General features: G+C 63.1%; 1 protein-coding gene across 2 annotated transcripts in view; it reads left to right on the forward strand.

The window, feature by feature from the left end:
* The window catches only part of LOC121275213 (transforming growth factor beta-1-induced transcript 1 protein-like), a 70509-nt gene extending 50663 nt beyond the window's left edge, over positions 1–19846 (forward strand). The window contains exons 9-12 of one of the 2 annotated variants that reach the window (XR_005942368.1): positions 13856–13937; positions 16797–16945; positions 19442–19759; positions 19811–19825. Coding sequence is in view for 1 of the 2 variants with exons in the window: in XM_041182639.1 (XP_041038573.1) it covers positions 13856–13937; positions 16797–16945; positions 19442–19708 (498 nt within the window). In the remaining variant the exon portion in view is untranslated. Of the gene's footprint in view, positions 1–13855; positions 13938–16796; positions 16946–19441 lie in introns of both variants that reach the window. The other variant, XM_041182639.1, reaches the window with a different exon arrangement.
* The last annotated feature ends 818 nt before the right edge of the window (positions 19847–20664 follow it).

A 20664-nucleotide genomic window follows, 5' to 3' on the forward strand; every position in this document is an offset into this window, starting at 1 on the left:
GGGTCGGGGTCAGGGCTGGGGGTGAGGTCGGGGTCAGGGCTGGGGTGGGGTCGGGGTCAGGGCTGGGGGTGGGGTCGGGGGTCAGGGCTGGGGGTGGGGTCGGGGTCAGGGCTGGGGGTGGGGTCAGGGGTCAGGGCTCGGGGTGGGGTCGGGGGTCAGGGCTGGGGGTGGGGTCGGGGGTCAGGGCTGGGGGTGGGGTCGGGGTCAGGGCTGGGGGTGGGGTCAGGGGTCAGGGCTGGGGGTGGGGTCGGGGGTCAGGGCTGGGGGTGGGGTCGGGGTCAGGGATAGGGACGGGGTCGGGGGTCAGGGCTGGGGGTGGGGTCGGGGTCAGGGCTGGGGGTGGGGTCGGGGGTCAGGGCTGGGGGTGGGGTTGGGGGTCAGGGCTGGAGGTGGGGTCGGGGTCAGGGATAGGGACGGGGTCGGGGGTCAGGGCTGGGGGTGGGGTCGGGGTCAGGGCTGGGGGTGGGGTCGGGGGTCAAGGCTGGGGGTGGGGTCGGGGGTCAGGGCTGGGGGTGGGGTCGGGGGTCAGGGCTGGGAGTGGGGTCGGGGGTCAGGGCTGGGAGTGGGGTCGGGGTCAGGGCTGGGGGTGAGGTCGGGGGGTCAGGGCTGGGGGCGGGGTCGGGGGTCAGGGCTGGGGGCGGGGTCGGGGGTCAGAACTGGAGGTGGGGTCGGGGGTCAGGGCTGGGGGTGGGGTCGGGGTCAGGGCTGGGGGTGGGGTCGGGGTCAGGGCTGGGGGTGGGGTCGGGGGTCAGGGCTCGGGGTGGGGTCGGGGGTCAGGGCTGGGGGTGGGGTCGGGGGTCAGGGCTGGGGGTGGGGTCGGGGTCAGGGCTGGGGGTGGGGTCAGGGGTCAGGGCTGGGGGTGGGGTCGGGGGTCAGGGCTGGGGGTGGGGTCGGGGGTCAGGGCTGGGGGTGGGGTCGGGGTCAGGGATAGGGACGGGTCGGGGGTCAGGGCTGGGGGTGGGGTCGGGGTCAGGGCTGGGGGTGGGGTCGGGGGTCAGGGCTGGGGGTGGGGTTGGGGGTCAGGGCTGGAGGTGGGGTCGGGGTCAGGGATAGGGACGGGGTCGGGGGTCAGGGCTGGGGGTGGGGTCGGGGTCAGGGCTGGGGGTGGGGTCGGGGGTCAAGGCTGGGGGTGGGGTCGGGGGTCAGGGCTGGGGGTGGGGTCGGGGGTCAGGGCTGGGAGTGGGGTCGGGGTCAGGGCTGGGGGTGAGGTCGGGGGGTCAGGGCTGGGGGCGGGGTCGGGGGTCAGGGCTGGGGGCGGGGTCGGGGTCAGGGCTGGGGGTGGGGTCGGGGGTCAGGGCTGGGGGGCGGGGTCGGGGGTCAGAACTGGAGGTGGGGTCGGGGGTCAGGGCTGGGGGTGGGGTCGGGGTCAGGGCTGGGGGTGGGGTCGGGGTCAGGGCTGGGGGTGGGGTCGGGGGGTCAGGGCTGGGGGTGGGGTCGGGGGGTCAGGGCTGGGGGTGGGGTCGGGGGGTCAGGGTTAAGAGTGGGGTCAGGGTGTGAAGTTTGGGTCAGGGGTTAGAAGTGGGTTCGGGGGGTTTAGGGTTAGGAGTGGGGCCAGGGGGTTACGGTTGGGTCAGAGGTTAGGAGTGGGGTCGGGGGTCAGGCTTAGGTGGGGGGGGTAAGGGATTAGGAATTGGTCAGAAATGGTGTGTGATTGGAGGACATCGGAGAAGAAAAAAGAGATATGGGGGAGGGAAGGACAGTTGGAATGAGGTAGGGGGAGTGATGGAGAGGGAGAATGAGGCAGGGGGAGTGATGGAGAGGGAGAGTGAGGCAGGGGGAGTGATGGAGAGGGAGAGTGAGGCAGGGGGAGTGATGGAGAGGGAGAGTGAGGCAGGGGGAGTGATGGAGAGGGAGAATGAGGCAGGGGGAGTGATGGAGAGGGAGAATGAGGTAGGGGGAGTGATGGAGAGGGAGAATGAGGCAGGGGGAGTGATGGAGAGGGAGAATGAGGTAGGGGGAGTGATGGAGAGGGAGAGTGAGGCAGGGGGAGTGATGGAGAGGGAGAATGAGGCAGGGGGAGTGATGGAGAGGGAGAATGAGGTAGGGGGAGTGATGGAGAGGGAGAATGAGGCAGGGGGAGTGATGGAGAGGGAGAGTGAGATGGACGGAGTGATGGAGAGGGAGAGTGAGGCAGGGGGAGTGATGGAGAGGGAGAGGGAGGCGGAGGGAGTGATGGAGAGGGAGAGCGAGGTGGGGGAGTGATGGAGAGGGAGAATGAGGCAGGGGGAGTGATGGAGAGGGAGAGTGAGGCAGGGGGAGTGATGGAGAGGGAGAATGAGGCAGGGGGAGTGATGGAGAGGGAGAGGGAGGCGGAGGGAGTGATGGAGAGGGAGACCGAGGTAGGGGGAGTGATGGAGAGGGAGAATGAGGCAGGGGGAGTGATGGAGAGGGAGAGTGAGATGGACGGAGTGATGGAGAGGGAGAGTGAGGTAGGGGGAGGGATGGAGAGGGAGAGTGAGGCAGGGGGAGTGATGGAGAGGGAGAGTGAGGCAGGGGGAGTGATGGAGAGGGAGAGGGAGGCAGGGGGAGTGATGGAGAGGGAGAGTGAGGCAGGGGGAGTGATGGAGAGGGAGAGGGAGGCGGAGGGAGTGATGGAGAGGGAGAGCGAGGTAGGGGGAGTGATGGAGAGGGAGAGTGAGGCAGGGGGAGTTATGGAGGGGGAGAGTGAGGCAGGGGGAGTGATGGAGAGGGAGAATGAGGCAGGGGGAGTGATGGAGAGGGAGAGTGAGGCAGGGGGAGTGATGGAGAGGGAGAATGAGGCAGGGGGAGTGATGGAGAGGGAGAGGGAGGCGGAGGGAGTGATGGAGAGGGAGAATGAGGCAGGGGGAGTGATGGAGAGGGAGAGTGAGGCAGGGGGAGTGATGGAGAGGGAGAGTGAGATGGACGGAGTGATGGAGAGGGAGAGTGAGGCAGGGGGAGTGATGGAGAGGGAGAGTGAGGCAGGGGGAGTGATGGAGAGGGAGAATGAGGCAGGGGGAGTGACGGAGAGGGAGAGTGAGGCAGGGGGAGTGATGGAGAGGGAGAATGAGGCAGGGGGAGTGATGGAGAGGGAGAGGGAGGCGGAGGGAGTGATGGAGAGGGAGAGCGAGGTAGGGGGAGTGATGGAGAGGGAGAATGAGGCAGGGGGAGTGATGGAGAGGGAGAGTGAGATGGACGGATTGATGGAGAGGGAGAGTGAGGCAGGGGGAGGGATGGAGAGGGAGAGTGAGGCAGGGGGAGTGATGGAAAGGGAGTGTGAGGCAGGGGGAGTGATGGAGAGGGAGAGTGAGGCAGGGGGAGTGATGGAGAGGGAGAGTGAGGCAGGGGGAGTGATGGAGAGGGAGAGTGAGATGGACGGAGTGATGGAGAGGGAGAGTGAGGCGGGGGAGTGATGGAGAGGGAGAGTGAGGCAGGGGGAGTGATGGTGAGGGAGAGTGAGGGAGGGGGGAGTGATGGAGAGGGAGAGGGAGGCGGAGGGAGTGATGGAGAGGGAGAGCGAGGTAGGGGGAGTGATGGAGAGGGAGAATGAGGCAGGGGGAGTGATGGAGAGGGAGAATGAGGCAGGGGGAGTGATGGAGAGGGAGAGTGAGATGAACGGAGTGATGGAGAGGGAGAGTGAGATGGACGGAGTGATGGAGAGGGAGAGCGAGGTGGGGGAGTGATGGAGAGGGAGAATGAGGCAGGGGGAGTGATGGAGAGGGAGAGTGAGGCAGGGGGAGTGATGGAGAGGGAGAATGAGGCAGGGGGAGTGATGGAGAGGGAGAGGGAGGCGGAGGGAGTGATGGAGAGGGAGAGCGAGGTAGGGGGAGTGATGGAGAGGGAGAATGAGGCAGGGGGAGTGATGGAGAGGGAGAGTGAGATGGACGGAGTGATGGAGAGGGAGAGTGAGGTAGGGGGAGGGATGGAGAGGGAGAGTGAGGCAGGGGGAGTGATGGAGAGGGAGAGTGAGGCAGGGGGAGTGATGGAGAGGGAGAGGGAGGCAGGGGGAGTGATGGAGAGGGAGAGTGAGGCAGGGGGAGTGATGGAGAGGGAGAGGGAGGCGGAGGGAGTGATGGAGAGGGAGAGCGAGGTAGGGGGAGTGATGGAGAGGGAGAGTGAGGCAGGGGGAGTTATGGAGGGGGAGAGTGAGGCAGGGGGAGTGATGGAGAGGGAGAATGAGGCAGGGGGAGTGATGGAGAGGGAGAGTGAGGCAGGGGGAGTGATGGAGAGGGAGAATGAGGCAGGGGGAGTGATGGAGAGGGAGAGGGAGGCGGAGGGAGTGATGGAGAGGGAGAATGAGGCAGGGGGAGTGATGGAGAGGGAGAGTGAGGCAGGGGGAGTGATGGAGAGGGAGAGTGAGATGGACGGAGTGATGGAGAGGGAGAGTGAGGCAGGGGGAGTGATGGAGAGGGAGAGTGAGGCAGGGGGAGTGACGGAGAGGGAGAGTGAGGCAGGGGGAGTGATGGAGAGGGAGAATGAGGCAGGGGGAGTGATGGAGAGGGAGAGGGAGGCGGAGGGAGTGATGGAGAGGGAGAGCGAGGTAGGGGGAGTGATGGAGAGGGAGAATGAGGCAGGGGGAGTGATGGAGAGGGAGAGTGAGATGGACGGATTGATGGAGAGGGAGAGTGAGGCAGGGGGAGGGATGGAGAGGGAGAGTGAGGCAGGGGGAGTGATGGAAAGGGAGAGTGAGGCAGGGGGAGTGATGGAGAGGGAGAGTGAGGCAGGGGGAGTGATGGAGAGGGAGAGTGAGGCAGGGGGAGTGATGGAGAGGGAGAGTGAGATGGACGGAGTGATGGAGAGGGAGAGTGAGGCGGGGGAGTGATGGAGAGGGAGAGTGAGGCAGGGGGAGTGATGGTGAGGGAGAGTGAGGCAGGGGGAGTGATGGAGAGGGAGAGGGAGGCGGAGGGAGTGATGGAGAGGGAGAGCGAGGTAGGGGGAGTGATGGAGAGGGAGAATGAGGCAGGGGGAGTGATGGAGAGGGAGAATGAGGCAGGGGGAGTGATGGAGAGGGAGAGTGAGATGAACGGAGTGATGGAGAGGGAGAGTGAGATGGACGGAGTGATGGAGAGGGAGAGTGAGGCAGGGGGAGGGATGGAGAGGGAGAGTGAGGCAGGGGGAGTGATGGAGAGGGAGACTGAGGCAGGGGGAGTGATGGAGAGGGAGAGTGAGGTGGAGGGAGTGATGAAGAGTGAGAGCGAGGCAGGGGGAGTGATGGAGAGGGAGAGTGAGGCAGGGGGAGTGATGGAGAGGGAGAGTGAGGCAGGGGGAGTGATGGAGAGTGAGAGCGAGGCAGGGGGAGTGATGGAGAGGGAGAGTGAGGCAGGGGGAGTGATGGAGAGGGAGAGTGAGGCAGGGGGAGTGATGGAGAGGGAGAGTGAGGTGGAGGGAGTGATGGAGAGGGAGAGTGAGGCGGGGGAGTGATGGAGAGGGAGAGTGAGGGAGGTGGAGTGATGGAGAGGGAGAGTGAGGTGGAGGGAATGATGGAGAGGGAGAATGAGGCAGGGGGAGTGGTGGAGAGGGAGAGTGAGGTAGGGGGAGAAATGGAGAGGGAGAGTGAGGCAGGGGTATTGGTGGAGAGGGAGAGTGAGGCAGGAGGAGTGGTGGAGAGGGAGAGTGAGGTGGAGGGAGTGGTGGAGAGGGAGAGTGAGGTGGAGGGAGTGATGGAGAGGGAGAGTGAGGCAGGGGGAGTGATGGAGAGGGAGAATGAGGCAGGGGGAGTGGTGGAGAGGGAGAGTGAGGTAGGGGGAGAAATGTAGAGGGAGAGTGAAGCAGGGGTAGTGGTGGAGAGGGAGAGTGAGGCAGGAGGAGTGATGGAGAGGGAGAGTGAGATGGAGGGAGTGGTGGAGAGGGAGAGTGAGGTGGAGGGAGTGGTGGAGAGGGAGAGTGAGGTGGAGGGAGTGATGGAGAGGGAGAATGAGGCAGGGGGAGGGATGGAGAGGGAGAGTAAGGCAGGGGGAGTGATGGAGAGGGAGAGTGAGGCAGGGGGAGTGATAGAGAGGGAGAGGGAGGCACGGGGAGTGATGGAGAGGGAGAGTAAGGCAGGGGGAGTGATGGAGAGGGAGAGGGAGGCGGAGGGAGTGATGGAGAGGGAGAGTGAGGCAGGGGGAGTGATGGAGGGGGAGAGTGAGGCAGGGGGAGTGATGGAGAGGGAGAGCGAGGTAGGGGGAGGGATGGAGAGGGAGAATGAGGTGGAGGGAGTGATGGAGAGGGAGAGTGAGGCGGAGGGAATGATGGAGAGGGATCGTGAGGTGGAGGGAGTGATGGAGAGGGAGAGTGAGGTGGAGGGAGTGATGGAGAGGGAAAGTGAGGTGGAGGGAGTGATGGAGAGGGAGAGTGAGGTGGAGGGAGTGATGGAGAGGGAGAGTGAGGTGGAGGGAGTGATGAGAGGGAAAGTGAGGTGGAGGGAGTGATGGAGAGGGAGAGTGAAGTAGTGGGAGTGATGAAGAGGGAAATTGAGTCAGGGGAGTGGTGGCGAGGGAGAGTGAAATGGAGGGAGTGATGTGAGGGAGAGTGAGGTGGAGGGAGTGATGGAGGGGGAGATTGAGGCAGGGGGAGTGGTGGAGAGGGAGAGTGAGGCAGGGGGACATGGAGAGGGAGAGTGAGGCAGGGGGAGTGATGGAGACAGAGAGCGAGGTGGACGGAGTGATGGAGAGGGAGAGTGAGGCAGGGGGAGTGATGGAGAGGGAGAGTGAGGTGGAGGGAGTGGTGGAGAGGGAGAGCGAGGCAGATGGAGTGATGGAGAGGGAGAGTGAGGCAGGGGGAGTGATGGAGAGTGAGAGTGAGGTGGAGGGAGTGATGGAGAGGGAGAGTTAGGCGGGGGAGTGATGCAGAGGGTGAGTGAGGTGGAGGGCGTGATGGAGAGGGAGAGTTAGGCAGGGGGAGTGATGCAGAGGGAGAGTGAGGTGGAGGGAGTGGAGAGGGAGAGTGAGGCAGGGAGAGTGGTGGAGAGGGAGAGTGAGGTGGAGGGAGTGATGGAGAGGGAGAGTGAGGTAGAGGGAGTGATGGAGACGGAGAGTGAGGTGGAGGGAGTGATGGTGAGGGAGAGTGAGGTGGAGGTAGTGATGGAGAGGGAGAGTGAAGTAGGGGGAGTGATGGAGAGGGAGATTGAGGCAGGGGGAGTGGTGGCGAGGGAGAGTGAGGTAGGGGGAGTGATGGAGAGGGAGAGTGAGATGGAGGGAGTGATGGAGAGGGAGAATGAGGTGGAGGGAGTGATGGAGAGGGAGAGTGAGGTGGAGGGTGTGATGGAGAGGGAGATTGAGGCAGGGGGAGTGGTGGCGAGGGAGAGTGAGGTGGGGGAGTGATGGAGAGGGAGAGTGAGGTGGAGGGTGTGATGGAGAGGGAGATTGAGGCAGGGGGAGTGATGGAGAAGGAGAGTGAGGTAGGGGGAGTGATGGAGTGGGAGAGTGAGGCGGAGGGAGTGACAGAGATGGGGAGTGAGGCAGGGGGAGTGATGGAGATGGAGAGTGAGGTGGAGGGAGTGGTGGAGAGGGAGAATGAGGCAAGGGGAGTGATGGAGAGGGAGAGTGAGGCAGGCGGAGTGATGGAGAGGGAGAGTGAGGCAGGGGGAGTTATGGAGAGGGAGAGTGAGGGAGGGGGGAGTGATGGAGAGGGAGAGTGAGGCAGGGGGAGTTATGGAGAGGGAGAGTGAGGTGGAGGGAGTGATGGAGAGGGAGAGTGAGGCGGGGGGAGTGATGGAGAGGGAGAGCGAGGTGGAGGGAGTGATGGAGAGGGAGAGTGAGGCCGGGGGAAGGGTGGAGAGGGAGAGTGAGGTGGAGGTAGTGATGGAGAGGGAGAGTGAGGCAGGGGGAGTGATGGAGAGGGAGAGTGAGGCAGGGAGAGTGGTGGAGAGGGAGAGTGAGGCAGGGGGAGTGATGGAGAGGGTGAGTGAGGCAGGGGGAGTGATGGAGAGGTAGAGTGAGGCAGGGGGAGTGATTGAGAGGGAGAGTGAGGCAGGGAGAGTGATGGAGTGGGAGAGTGAGGCAGGGGGAGTGATGGAGAGGGAGAGTGAGGCAGGGGGAGTGATGGAGAGGGAGTGTGAGGGGAAGGGAGTGATGGAGAGTGAGAGCGAGGCAGGGGGAGTGATGGAGAGGGAGAGTGAGGCAGGGGGAGTGATGGAGAGGGAGAGTGAGGCAGGGGGAGTGATGGAGAGGGAGAGTGAGGCAGGGGGAGTTATGGAGAGGGAGAGTGAGGGAGGGGGTAGTGATGGAGAGGGAGAGTGAGGCAGGGGGAGTTATGGAGAGGGAGAGTGAGGGAGGGGGGAGTGATGGAGAGGGAGAGTGAGGCAGGGGGAGTTATGGAGAGGGAGAGTGAGGGAGGGGGGAGTGATGGAGATGGAGAGTGAGGCGGGGGAGTGATGGAGAGGGAGACTGAGGCAGGTGGAGTGGTGGAGAGGGAGAGTGAGGCAGGGGGAGTGATGGAGAGGGAGAGTGAGACAGGGGGAGTGGTGGAGAGGGAGAGTGAGGCAGGGGGAGTGATGGAGAGGGAGAGTGAGATGGAGGGAGTGATGGAGAGGGAGACTGAGGTGGAGGGATTGATGGAGAGGGAGAATGAGGTGGAGGGAGTGATGGAGAGGGAGAGTGAGGCAGGGGAGTGGTGGAGAGGGAGAGTGAGGCAGGGGGAGTGATGGAGAGGGAGAGTGAGGCAGGGGGAGTGATGGAGAGGGAGAGTGAGGCAGGGGGAGTGATGGAGAGGGAGAGTGAGGCAGGGGGAGTTATGGAGAGGGATAGTGAGGGAGGGGGTAGTGATGGAGAGGGAGAGTGAGGCAGGGGGAGTTATGGAGAGGGAGAGTGAGGGAGGGGGGAGTGATGGAGAGGGAGAGTGAGGCGGGGGAGTGATGGAGAGGGAGACTGAGGCAGGGGGAGTGGTGGAGAGGGAGAGTGAGGCAGGGGGAGTGATGGAGAGGGAGAGTGAGGCAGGGGGAGTGGTGGAGAGGGAGAGTGAGGCAGGGGGAGTGATGGAGAGGGAGAGTGAGATGGAGGGAGTGATGGAGAGGGAGACTGAGGTGGAGGGATTGATGGAGAGGGAGAATGAGGTGGAGGGAGTGATGGAGAGGGAGAGTGAGGCGGGGGAGTGGTGGAGAGGGAGAGTGAGGCAGGGGGAGTGATGGAGAATGAGAGTGAGGCAGGGGGAGTGATGGAGGGGGAGAGTGAGGCAGGGGGAGTGATGGAGAGGGAGAGTGAGGCAGGGGGCGTGATGGAGAGGGAGAGTGAGGCAGGGGGAGTGATGGAGAGGGAGAGTGAGGCAGGGGGAGTGATGGAGAGGGAGAGTGAGGTGGAGGGAGTGATGGAGAGGGAGAGCGAGGTGGAGGTAGTGATGGAGAGGGAGAGTGAGGCGGGGGGAGTGATGGAGAGGGAGAGTGAGGCAGGGGGAGTGATGGAGAGGGAGAGTGAGGCAGGGGGAGTTATGGAGAGGGATAGTGAGGGAGGGGGTAGTGATGGAGAGGGAGAGTGAGGCAGCGGGAGTTATGGAGAGGGAGAGTGAGGGAGGGGGGAGTGATGGAGAGGGAGAGTGAGGCGGGGGAGTGATGGAGAGGGAGACTGAGGCAGGTGGAGTGGTGGAGAGGGAGAGTGAGGCAGGGGGAGTGATGGAGAGGGAGAGTGAGGCAGGGGGAGTGATGGAGAGGGAGAGTGAGACAGGGGGAGTGGTGGAGAGGGAGAGTGAGGCAGGGGGAGTGATGGAGAGGGAGAGTGAGATGGAGGGAGTGATGGAGAGGGAGACTGAGGTGGAGGGATTGATGGAGAGGGAGAATGACGTGGAGGGAGTGATGGAGATGGAGAGTGAGGCGGGGGAGTGGTGGAGAGGGAGAGTGAGGCAGGGGGAGTGATGGAGAGGGAGAGTGAGATGGAAGGAGTGATGGAGAGTGAGAGTGAGGTGGAGGGAGTGATCGAGAGGGAGAGTGAGGCAGGGGGAGTGATGGAGAAGGAGAGTGAGGTAGGGGGAGTGATGGAGGGGGAGAGTGAGGCAGGGGGAGTGATGGAGAGGGAGAGTGAGGCAGGGGGAGTGATGGAGAGGGAGAGTGAGGCAGGGGGAGTGATGGAGAGGGAGAGTGAGGCAGGGGTAGTGATGGAGAGGGAGAGTGAGATGGACGGAGTGATGGAGAGGGAGAGTGAGGCAGGGGGAGTGATTGAGAGGGAGAGTGAGGCAGGGAGAGTGATGGAGTGGGAGAGTGAGGCAGGGGGAGTGATGGAGAGGGAGAGTGAGGCAGGGGGAGTGATTGAGAGGGAGAGTGAGGCACGGAGAGTGATGGAGTGGGAGAGTGAGGCAGGGGGAGTGATGGAGAGGGAGAGTGAGGCAGGGGGAGTGATGGAGAGGGAGTGTGAGGGGAAGGGAGTGATGGAGAGTGAGAGCGAGGCAGGGGGAGTGATGGAGAGGGAGAGTGAGGCAGGGGGAGTGATGGAGAGGGAGAGTGAGGCAGGGGGAGTGATGGAGAGGGAGAGTGAGGCAGGGGGAGTTATGGAGAGGGAGAGTGAGGTGGAGGTAGTGATGGAGAGGGAGAGTGAGGCGGGGGGAGTGATGGAGAGGGAGAGCGAGGTGGAGGGAGTGATGGAGAGGGAGACTGAGGTGGAGGGAGTGAAGGAGAGGGAGAGTGAGGCAGGGGAATGATGGAGAAGGAGAGTGAGGCAGGGGGAGTGATGGAGAGGGAGAGTGAGGCAGGGGGAGTGATGGAGAGGGAGAGTGAGGCGGGGGAGTGATGGAGAGGGAGAGTGAGGCAGGGGAATGATGGAGAAGGAGAGTGAGGCAGGGGGAGTTATGGAGAGGGAGAGTGAGGCAGGGGGAGTGATGGAGTGGGAGAGTGAGACAGGGGGAGTGGTGGAGAGGGAGAGTGAGGCAGGGGGAGTGATGGAGAGGGAGAGTGAGATGGAGGGAGTGATGGAGAGGGAGACTGAGGTGGAGGGATTGATGGAGAGGGAGAGTGAGGCAGGGGGAGTGATGGAGAAGGAGAGTGAGGCAGGGGGAGTGATGGAGGGGGAGAGTGAGGCAGGGGGAGTGATGGAGAGGGAGAGTGAGGCAGGGGGAGTGATGGAGAGGGAGAATGAGGCAGGGGGAGTGATGGAGAGGGAGAGTGAGGCAGGGGGAGTGATGGAGAGGGAGAGTGAGGTGGAGGGAGTGATGGAGAGGGAGAGCGAGGTGGAGGTAGTGATGGAGAGGGAAAGTGAGGCAGGGGGAGTGATGGAGAGGGAGAGTGAGGTGGAGGTAGTGATGGAGAGGGAGAGTGAGGCGGGGGGAGTGATGGAGAGGGAGAGCGAGGTGGAGGGAGTGATGGAGAGGGAGACTGAGGTGGAGGGAGTGAAGGAGAGGGAGAGTGAGGCAGGGGAATGATGGAGAAGGAGAGTGAGGCAGGGGGAGTGATGGAGAAGGAGAGTGAGGCAGGGGGAGTGATGGAGAGGGAGAGTGAGGCAGGGGGAGTGATGGAGAGGGAGAGTGAGGCGGGGGAGTGATGGAGAGGGAGAGTGAGGCAGGGGGAGTGATGGAGAGGGAGATTGTGGTGGAGGGAGTGATGGAGAGGGAGAGTGAGATGGAGGGAGTGATGGAGAGGGAGAGTGAGATGGAGGGAGTGATGGGGAGGGGTAAGCGAGGCGGTGGCGGGGGTGGGGGATGGGTAGGGGTAAGCGAGGCGGTGGCGGGGGTGGGGGATGGGTAGGGGTAAGCGAGGCGGTGGGGGGGATGGGGGTTGGGGATGGAGTGACGGGGGAGGGGTAAGCGAGGCGGTGGGGGGGAGGGAGAGACGGGGGAGGGTTAAGCGAGGCGGTGGGGGGGAGGGAGTGACGGGGGAGGGGTATGCGAGGCGGTGGGGGGGATGGGGGATGGGGGGGGAGTGACGGGGGAGGGGTAAGTGAGGCAGTGGGGGGGTGGGGGATGGGGAGGGTGTGACGGGGGAGGGGTAAGCGAGGCGGTGGGGGGGAGGGAGTGACGGGGGAGGGGTAAGCGAGGCGGTGGGGGGGTGGGGGTTGGGGAGGGAGTGACGGGGGAGGGGTAAGCGAGGTGGTGGGGGGGGGTGGGGGATGGGGAGGGAGTGACGGGGGAGGGGTAAGCGAGGCGGTGGGGGGGGGTGGGGGATGGGGAGGGTGTGACGGGGGAGGGGTAAGCGAGGCGGTGGGGGGGAGGGAGTGACGGGGCGGGGTAAGCGAGGCGGTGGGGGGGTGGGGGTTGGGGAGGGAGTGACGGGGGAGGGGTAAGCGAGGCGGTGGGGGGGGGGTGGGGGATGGGGAGGGTGTGACGGGGGAGGGGGTAAGCGAGGCGGTGGGGGGGAGGGAGTGACGGGGGAGGGGTAAGCGAGGCGGTGGGGGGGGGGTGGGGGATGGGGAGGGTGTGACGGGGGAGGGGTAAGCGAGGCGGTGGGGGGGTGGGGGTTGGGGAGGGTGTGACGGGGGAGGGGTAAGCGAGGCGGTGGGGGATTTTGGAGGGTGTGACGGGGGAGGTGTAAGCGAGGCGGTGGGGGGGATGGGGGATGGGGAGGGAGTGACGGGGGAGGGGTAAGCGAGGCGGTGGGGGGGAGGGAGTGACGGGGGAGGGGTAAGCGAGGCGGTGGGGGGGATGGGGGATGGGGAGGGAGTGACGGGGGAGGGGTAAGCGAGGCGGTGGGGGGGGGGTGGGGGATGGGGAGGGAGTGACGGGGGAGGGGTAAGCGAGGCGGTGGGGGGGATGGGTGTTAGGGAGGGAGTGACGGGGGAGGGGTAAGCGAGGCGGTGGGGGGGAGGGAGTGACGGGGGAGGCGTAAGCGAGGCGGTGGGGGGGTGGGGGATGGGGAGGGAGTGACGGGGGAGGGGTATGCGAGGCGGTGGGGGGGTGGGAGTGACGGGGGAGGGGTAAGCGAGGCGGTGGGGCGGAGGGAGTGACGGGGGAGGGGTAAGCAAGGCGGTGGGGGGGTGGGGGATGGGGAGGGTGTGACGGGGGAGGGGTAAGCGAGGCGGTGGGGGGGGTGGGGGATGGGGAGGGTGTGACGGGGGAGGGGTAAGCGAGGCGGTGGGGGGGTGGGGGATGGGGAGGGAGTGACGGGGGAGGGGTAAGCGAGGCGGTGGGGGGGAGGGAGTGACGGGGGAGGGGTAAGCGAGGCGGTGGGGCGGAGGGAGTGACGGGGGAGGGGTAAGCAAGGCGGTGGGGGGGGTGGGGGATGGGGAGGGTGTGACGGGGGAGGGGTAAGCGAGGCGGTGGGGGGGGTGGGGGATGGGGAGGGTGTGACGGGGGAGGGGTAAGCGAGGCGGTGGGGGGGAGGGAGTGACGGGGGAGGGGTAAGCGAGGCGGTGGGGGGGGTGGGGGATGGGGAGGGTGTGACGGGGGAGGGGTAAGCGAGGCGGTGGGGGGGGTGGGGGATGGGGAGGGAGTGACGGGGGAGGGGTATGCGAGGCGGTGGGGGGGATGGGGGATGGGGAGGGAGTGACGGGGGAGGGGTATGCGAGGCGGTGGGGGGGATGGGGGATGGGGAGGGAGTGACGGGGGAGGGGTAAGCGAGGCGGTGGGGGGGAGGGAGTGACGGGGGAGGGGTAAGCGAGGCGGTGGGGGGGGTGGGGGATGGGGAGGGTGTGACGGGGGAGGTGTAAGCGAGGCGGTGGGGGGGGTGGGGGATGGGGAGGGAGTGACGGGGGAGGGGTATGCGAGGCGGTGGGGGGGATGGGGGATGGGGAGGGAGTGACGGGGGAGGGGTAAGCGAGGCGGTGGGGGGGGTGGGGGATGGGGAGGGTGTGACGGGGGAGGGGTAAGCGAGGCGGTGGGGGGGGGTGGGGGATGGGGAGGGAGTGACGGGGGAGGGGTAAGTGAGGCGGTGGGGGGTTGGGGGATGGGGAGGGAGTGACGGGGGAGGGGTAAGCGAGGCGGTGGGGGGGGGGTGCCGGGGAGGGGTTAGATCAGCCGCCATCGCTTCTCCCTCCTTGGTTTATTTCTCCTGCTCCCCTCTCTTCAGAAAATGGTGACTGCTCTGGACCGGAACTGGCACCCCAATCACTTCTGCTGTGCCAAGTGTGGTCGTGTGTTCGCTGAAGACGGTGAGTACCCCTCGCAGACCCTGCTGGATCGTCCAGACGGTCCCGCAGACGGTCGGCAGGCCTGGCTAGACAGCCCAGTGAGAGTTGCTGCAACTTTGGCAGGAAAGATAGAGGAGCTGAATATCATCTCAGTGGAGAGGCTGCAGAAAGCGGCAGCACGGGGGGGATTCGGCGGGGGGTGGGGGGGGGGGTGGTCCTCGCGCATGAATCCCAGAAAAGCTAACGTACGAGTCCAGCGGGTTGTGGGGAAGGCCAGCGGAATGTTGGCCTTCATCCCGAAGGGAATGGGGTACAAAAATAGGCGAGTCTTGCTGAAACTGTATGAGGCACCAGCTCGACCACACCGAGAACACGGTGAACAGTTTCAGTCCCCTGATCTAAGGCACTGACGTTGGAGGCAGTCCGGAGAAGGTTCACCCGGTCGATCCCGGGTTATGGAGGGATTTTCCCGTGAGGAGAGGTTGAGTGGGTTGGGCCTGTACTCGGAGTTTAGAGGAATGGGAGGCGACCTTATTGAAACGTAGAAGATTCTGAGAGGGGCCTTGAAGGGGGAGATGCTGATGTTGTTTCCCCTTGTGGGAGAGTCTAGGACCAGAGGGTATAATAGAGTAAGGGGGTCTCCTGTTGAAGACGGATATGAGGAGGAATTTCTTCTCTCTGAGGGTAGTCAATCTGGGGAACTCTTTACCGCAGAGGCCGGGTCATTGAGTATATTCAAGGCCGAGATGGACGGGTTTTTAATCAGTCAGGGAATCGAGGATCACAGGGAAAAGGCAGGGAAGTGGAGCTGAGAATTATCGGATCGGTCTTGATCTCATGGAATGGCGGAGCAGACTCGATGGGCCGAATGGCTCCTATGTCTTACCCGCCAATGAGGACCCATTACCCCAAACTTGCCCTCTCCCTCCCTCCCCCTGTGCCAGTCTGGGGTGCATCCCGAATGGGTGAATCTGCAGTTCAGAATGGGGGAAACGGCTCCCTAAAGGAGGTTACTGGGCAAGCGAGTGACCTGACTGGATCAGTAATCCAGCACCGGTAATCCAGTGTGTCCAAGCGTGATGGGACAGTCTCCACTTGCCTAGATGAGAGCAGCTCCCACAACACTCAAGAAGCTCGACACCGTCCAGGACAAAGCAGCCCCGCTTGATCGGCACCCCATCCACAAACATTCACTCCCTCCACCACCGATGCACAGTAGCAGCAGTGTGTGTACCATCTACAAGATGCACTGCAGCAACTCACCAAGGCTCCTTCGACAGCGCCGCCCAAACCAACGACCTCTACCATCTAGAAGGACAAGGGCAGCAGACACATGGGGAACACCACCACCTGGAAGTTCCCCTCCGAGCCCCTCACCATCCCGACTTGGAAATATATTGGCCGTTCCTTCACTGTCGCTGGGTCCGAATCCTGGAACTCCCTCCCTAACAGCGCCGTGGGTGTACCTACACCACACGGACAAAATCCTGGAACTCCCTCCCTAACAGCACCGTGGGTGTACCTACACCACACGGGGACAAAATCCTGGGACTCCCTCCCTAACAGCGCCGTGGGTGTACCTACACCACACGGACAAAATCCTGGAACTCCCTCCCTAACAGCGCCGTGGGTGTACCTACACCACACGGACAAAATCCTGGAACTCCCTCCCTAACAGCGCCGTGGGTGTACCTACACCACACGGGGGGACAAAATCCTGGGACTCCCTCCCTAACAGCGCCATGGGTGTACCTACACCACACGGACAAAATCCTGGAACTCCCTCCCTAACAGCGCCGTGGGTGTACCTACACCACACGGACAAAATCCTGGAACTCCCTCCCTAACAGCGCCGTGGGTGTACCTACACCACACGGGGGGACAAAATCCTGGGACTCCCTCCCTAACAGCGCCGTGGGTGTACCTACACCACACGGGGGGACAAAATCCTGGGACTCCCTCCCTAACAGCGCCGTGGGTGTACCTACACCACACGGGGGGACAAAATCCTGGAACTCCCTCCCTCACAGCGCCGTGGGTGTACCTACACCACACGGACAAAATCCTGGAACTCCCTCCCTAACAGCGCCGTGGGTGTACCTACACCACACGGGGGGACAAAATCCTGGGACTCCCTCCCTAACAGCGCCATGGGTGTACCTACACCACACGGACAAAATCCTGGAACTCCCTCCCTAACAGCGCCGTGGGTGTACCTACACCACACGGACAAAATCCTGGAACTCCCTCCCTAACAGCGCCGTGGGTGTACCTACACCACACGGGGGGACAAAATCCTGGGACTCCCTCCCTAACAGCGCCGTGGGTGTACCTACACCACACGGGGGGACAAAATCCTGGGACTCCCTCCCTAACAGCGCCGTGGGTGTACCTACACCACACGGGGGGACAAAATCCTGGAACTCCCTCCCTAACAGCGCCGTGGATGTACCTACACCACACGGGGACCGCAGCGGCTCAAGAAAGCGGCTCACCACCCCCCCACCCCACCCCACCACCTTTCTCGAGGGGGCGATTAGGGACGGGCTGCAAAATCCAATCATTTCTGCATCCCGGTCAATAGATTTGCGGGGGGGGTCGGGGAGGGGGGGTTTGGGGGAGTGAATCGGACGGTAGAAGCTGGGCACGAAATGGAGGGAATTCCAGTCAGGATGGTGGAGAGAGAGAGAGAGAGAGAGAGAGAGAGAGAGACAGTAGGCCTCGTTGACCAATTTGGGCCTAGATTGGGATTTGGTTGTCGGGGTGGTGGGGGGGGAGGGCGTTGTTTATTTTGGATGGAGGGTATACTGCACATGGCAAGACGTTACATTGACCCCCTCCCCTCTCCCCGCCCCTTTCCTCCCCCCCCCCCCCACGCAGGGTTCCACGAACGGGATGGAAAGCCGTACTGCCGGAAGGATTTCTACGAGCTCTTTGCCTCGCGTTGCCACGGCTGTGACCAGGCCATCCTGGAGAACTACATTTCGGCTCTCAACACCTTGTGGCACCCGGAGTGCTTCGTCTGCCGGGTGAGTAGGCCCGGCGGCGGGGCAGGGGGTCTGCTTGCATTCACGCGGGATCTTGCTGTGCGTTGGCGGTGCGCTGGGCTGTGGGTGGGGTGGGGTGGGGGTGGGGGGGGATGCGGGCGCACTCCAGGCCGCAAGCCCCCGGCAAACACGGATACCGCGACGGTGGATGGTTGACCGGCAGAAGGCGCCGGAAGGACCCGAGGCCCTTCAGCCCGTCTATTCTGTGACAGTTACTAGCGAATGCAATCCCCAAACTAATCCCACTGACCCGCTCTGTACACATAGCCCTGTATCAATCCCAAACTAATCCCACTGCCCCACTCTCTCCTCATATCCCTGTATCAATCCCCAAACTAATTCCACTGCCCGGCTCTCTCCCCATAGCCCTGTATCAATCCCCAAACTAATCCCACTGCCCTGCACCCTCCCCATAGAACTGTATCAATCCCCAAACTAATCCCACTGTCCCGATCTCTCCCCATAGCCCTGTATCAATCCCCAAACTAATCCCACTGCCCCGCTCTCACCCCATAGCCCTGTATCAATCCCCAAACTATTCCCACTGTCCCGATCTCTCCCCATAGCCCTGTATCAATCCTCAAACTAATCCCACTCTCCCGCTATCCCCATAGCCCTGTATCAAACCCCAAACTAATGCCACTGTCCTGATCTCTCCCCATAGCCCTGTATCAATCCCCAATCTAATCCCGCTCGCCCGCTATCTCCATAGGCCTGTATCAATCCCCAAACTAATCCCACTGTCCTGCACTCTCCCCATAGCCCTGTATCAATCCCCAACTAATCCCACTGTCCCACTCTCTCCTCATAGCCCTGTATCAATCCCCAAACTAATCCCACTGTCCTGCACTCTCCCCATAGCCCTGTATCAATCCCCAATCTAATCCCGCTCGCCCGCTATCTCCATAGGCCTGTATCAATCCCCAAACTAATCCCATGACCCCGCTCTCTCCCCATAGCCCTGTATCAATCCCCAAACTAATCCCACTGTCCTGCACTCTCCCCATAGCCCTGTATCAATCCCCAACTAATCCCACTGTCCCACTCTCTCCTCATAGCCCTGTATCAATCCCCAAACTAATCCCACTGCCCCGCTCTCTCCCCATAGCCCTGTATCAATCCCCAAACTATTCCCACTGCCCCGCTCTCTCCCCATAGCCCTGTATCAATCCTAAAACTAATCCCACTCTCCCGCTATCCCCATAGACCTGTATCAAACCCCAAACTAATGCCACTGTCCTGATCTCTCCCCATAGCCCTGTATCAATCCCCAATCTAATCCCACTCGCCCGCTATCCCCATAGCCCTGTGTCAATCCCCAAACTAATAACACTGTCCCGCTATCCACATAGCCCTGTATCAATTCCCAAACTAATCCCACTTCCCCGCTCTCTCCCCATAGCCCTGTATCAATCCCAAACTAATCCCACTGTCCTGCTCTCTCCCAATAGCCCTGTATCAATCCCCAAACTAATCCCACTGTCCCACTCTCTCCTCATTGCCCTGTATCAATCCCCAAACTAATCCCACTGCCCCGCTCTCTCCCCATAGCCCTGTATCAATCCCCTAAGTAATCCCACTGCCCCGCACTCCCCCCATAGCCCTGTATCAAATCTAAACTAATCCCAATGCCCCGCTCTCTCCCCATAGCCCTGTATCAAACCCCAAATTAATCCCACTGCCCCGCTCTCTCCCCATAGCCCTGTATCAATCACCAAACTAATCTCACTGCTCCGCTCTCTCCCCATAGCCCAGTATCAATCCCACACTAATCTGACTGTCCCGCTCTCTCCCCATAGCCCTTTATCAATCCCCAAACTAATCCCACTGCCCCGCTCTCTCCCAGTAACCCTGTATCAACCCCCAAACTAATCCCACTGCCCCACTCTCTCCCCATAGCCCTGTATCAATCCCCAAACTAATCCCACTGCCCCGCTCTCTCCCCATAGCCCTGTATCAATCCCCAAACTAATCCCACTGTCCCGATCTCTCCCCATAGCCCTGTATCAATCCCCAAACTAATCCCACTGCCCCGCTCTCACCCCATAGCCCTGTAGCAATCCCCAAACTATTCCCACTGCCCCGCTCTCTCCCCATAGCCCTGTATCAATCCCCAAACTAATCTCACTGTCCTGATCTCTCTCCATAGCCCTGTATCAATCCCCAAACTAATCCCACTTCCCCGCTCTCTCCCCATAGCCCTGTATCAATCCCCAAACTAATCCCACTGCCCCGCTCTCTCCCAGTGGCCCTGTATCAGTAAGTCCCCCGTTTTTAGACTGATGTGTGAGATTGGGGTGCCTGGATTTGCTGTTGGGATGTGGGTGTGTGCGGGACTCCCTAAGGTCCCTATCCCGCGAGGAGTCAGCGGGTTCAGCTCAGGAGCCGTCGGATACGCCGGTGGTGTTGCTCACCTCTGCTCACCGCTGTTACCTTCTCTCTCTCTCTCTCTCTCTCTCTCTCCTTCCGCTTCCACAGGACTGCTACACTCCCTTTGTGAATGGGAGCTTCTTTGAGCACACGGGCCAGCCTTACTGTGAGATCCACTACCACAAGAACCGGGGCTCTCTGTGCTCCGGCTGTGAGAAGCCCATCACCGGCCGCTGCATCACCGCCATGGGCAGCAAGTTCCACCCCAAGCACTTTGTCTGTGCCTTCTGTCTCCGCCAGCTCAACAAGGGCACCTTCAAGGAGCAGAATGACAAGCCCTACTGTCACCCCTGCTTCACCAAGCTCTTCGGCTAGGCCCCAGCCTCCCCTCGGGAGACCCGCCCTCCTCCCCTCCGCCTCTCCGAGGCCCCAGCCTCCCCTCGGGAGACCCTCCCTCCTCCCCTCCGCCTCTCCGAGGCTCCAGCCTCCCCTCCGCCAGACCCTCCCTCCTCCCCTCCGCCTCTCCGAGGCTCCAGCCTCCCCTCCGCCAGACCCTCCCTCCTCCCCTCCGCCTCTCCGAGGCTCCAGCCTCCCCTCCGCCAGACCCGCCCTCCTCCCCTCCGCCTCTCCGAGGCTCCAGCCTCCCCTCCGCCAGACCCTCCCTCCTCCCCTCCGCCTCTCCGAGGCCCAGCCTCCCCTCCGCCAGACCCTCCCTCCTACCCGCCGCCTCTCCGAGGCTCCAGCCTCCCCTCCGACAGACCCTCCCTCCTACCCTCCGCCTGACCCTCCCTCCTACCCTCCACCAGACCCTCCCTCCTACCCTCCGCCTGACCCTCCCTCCTACCCTCCGCCAGACCCTCCCTCCTCCCTACCGCCTCTCCGAGGCCTGTTGGATGTAGGCCGGGAGCGAGGGTCAACTTCGGGCTGCCGTTTTGAGGCATCGGTTGAGGGTGACCCCCCTCGCCTGAGGGGGAGGGCGAACCCACATCGTTCATTTCTCACCAGCCCCCCGAACCCCCTCCTCACTCGGCCTGTCCTGCTCCCCGAAGCCCCGGACCCTCGATCCCTCCCCTCGCTCCCCAACACCCCGGACCCTCGATCCCTCCCCTCGCTCCCCAACACCCCGGACCCTCAATCCCTCCCCTCGCTCCCCAACACCCCGGACCCTCAATCCCTCCCCTCGCTCCCCAACACCCCGGACCCTCAATCCCTCCCCTCGCTCCCCAACTCCCCGGACCCTCGATCCCTCCCCTCGCTCCCCGAAGCCCCGGACCCTCGATCCCTCCCCTCGCTCCCCGAATCCCCAGACCCTCGATCCCTCCCCTCGCTCC

The sequence above is a fragment of the Carcharodon carcharias genome, unplaced genomic scaffold, assembly GCF_017639515.1.
Source record: "Carcharodon carcharias isolate sCarCar2 unplaced genomic scaffold, sCarCar2.pri scaffold_894_ctg1, whole genome shotgun sequence".
In the NCBI taxonomy this organism is placed as follows: domain Eukaryota; kingdom Metazoa; phylum Chordata; class Chondrichthyes; order Lamniformes; family Lamnidae; genus Carcharodon; species Carcharodon carcharias.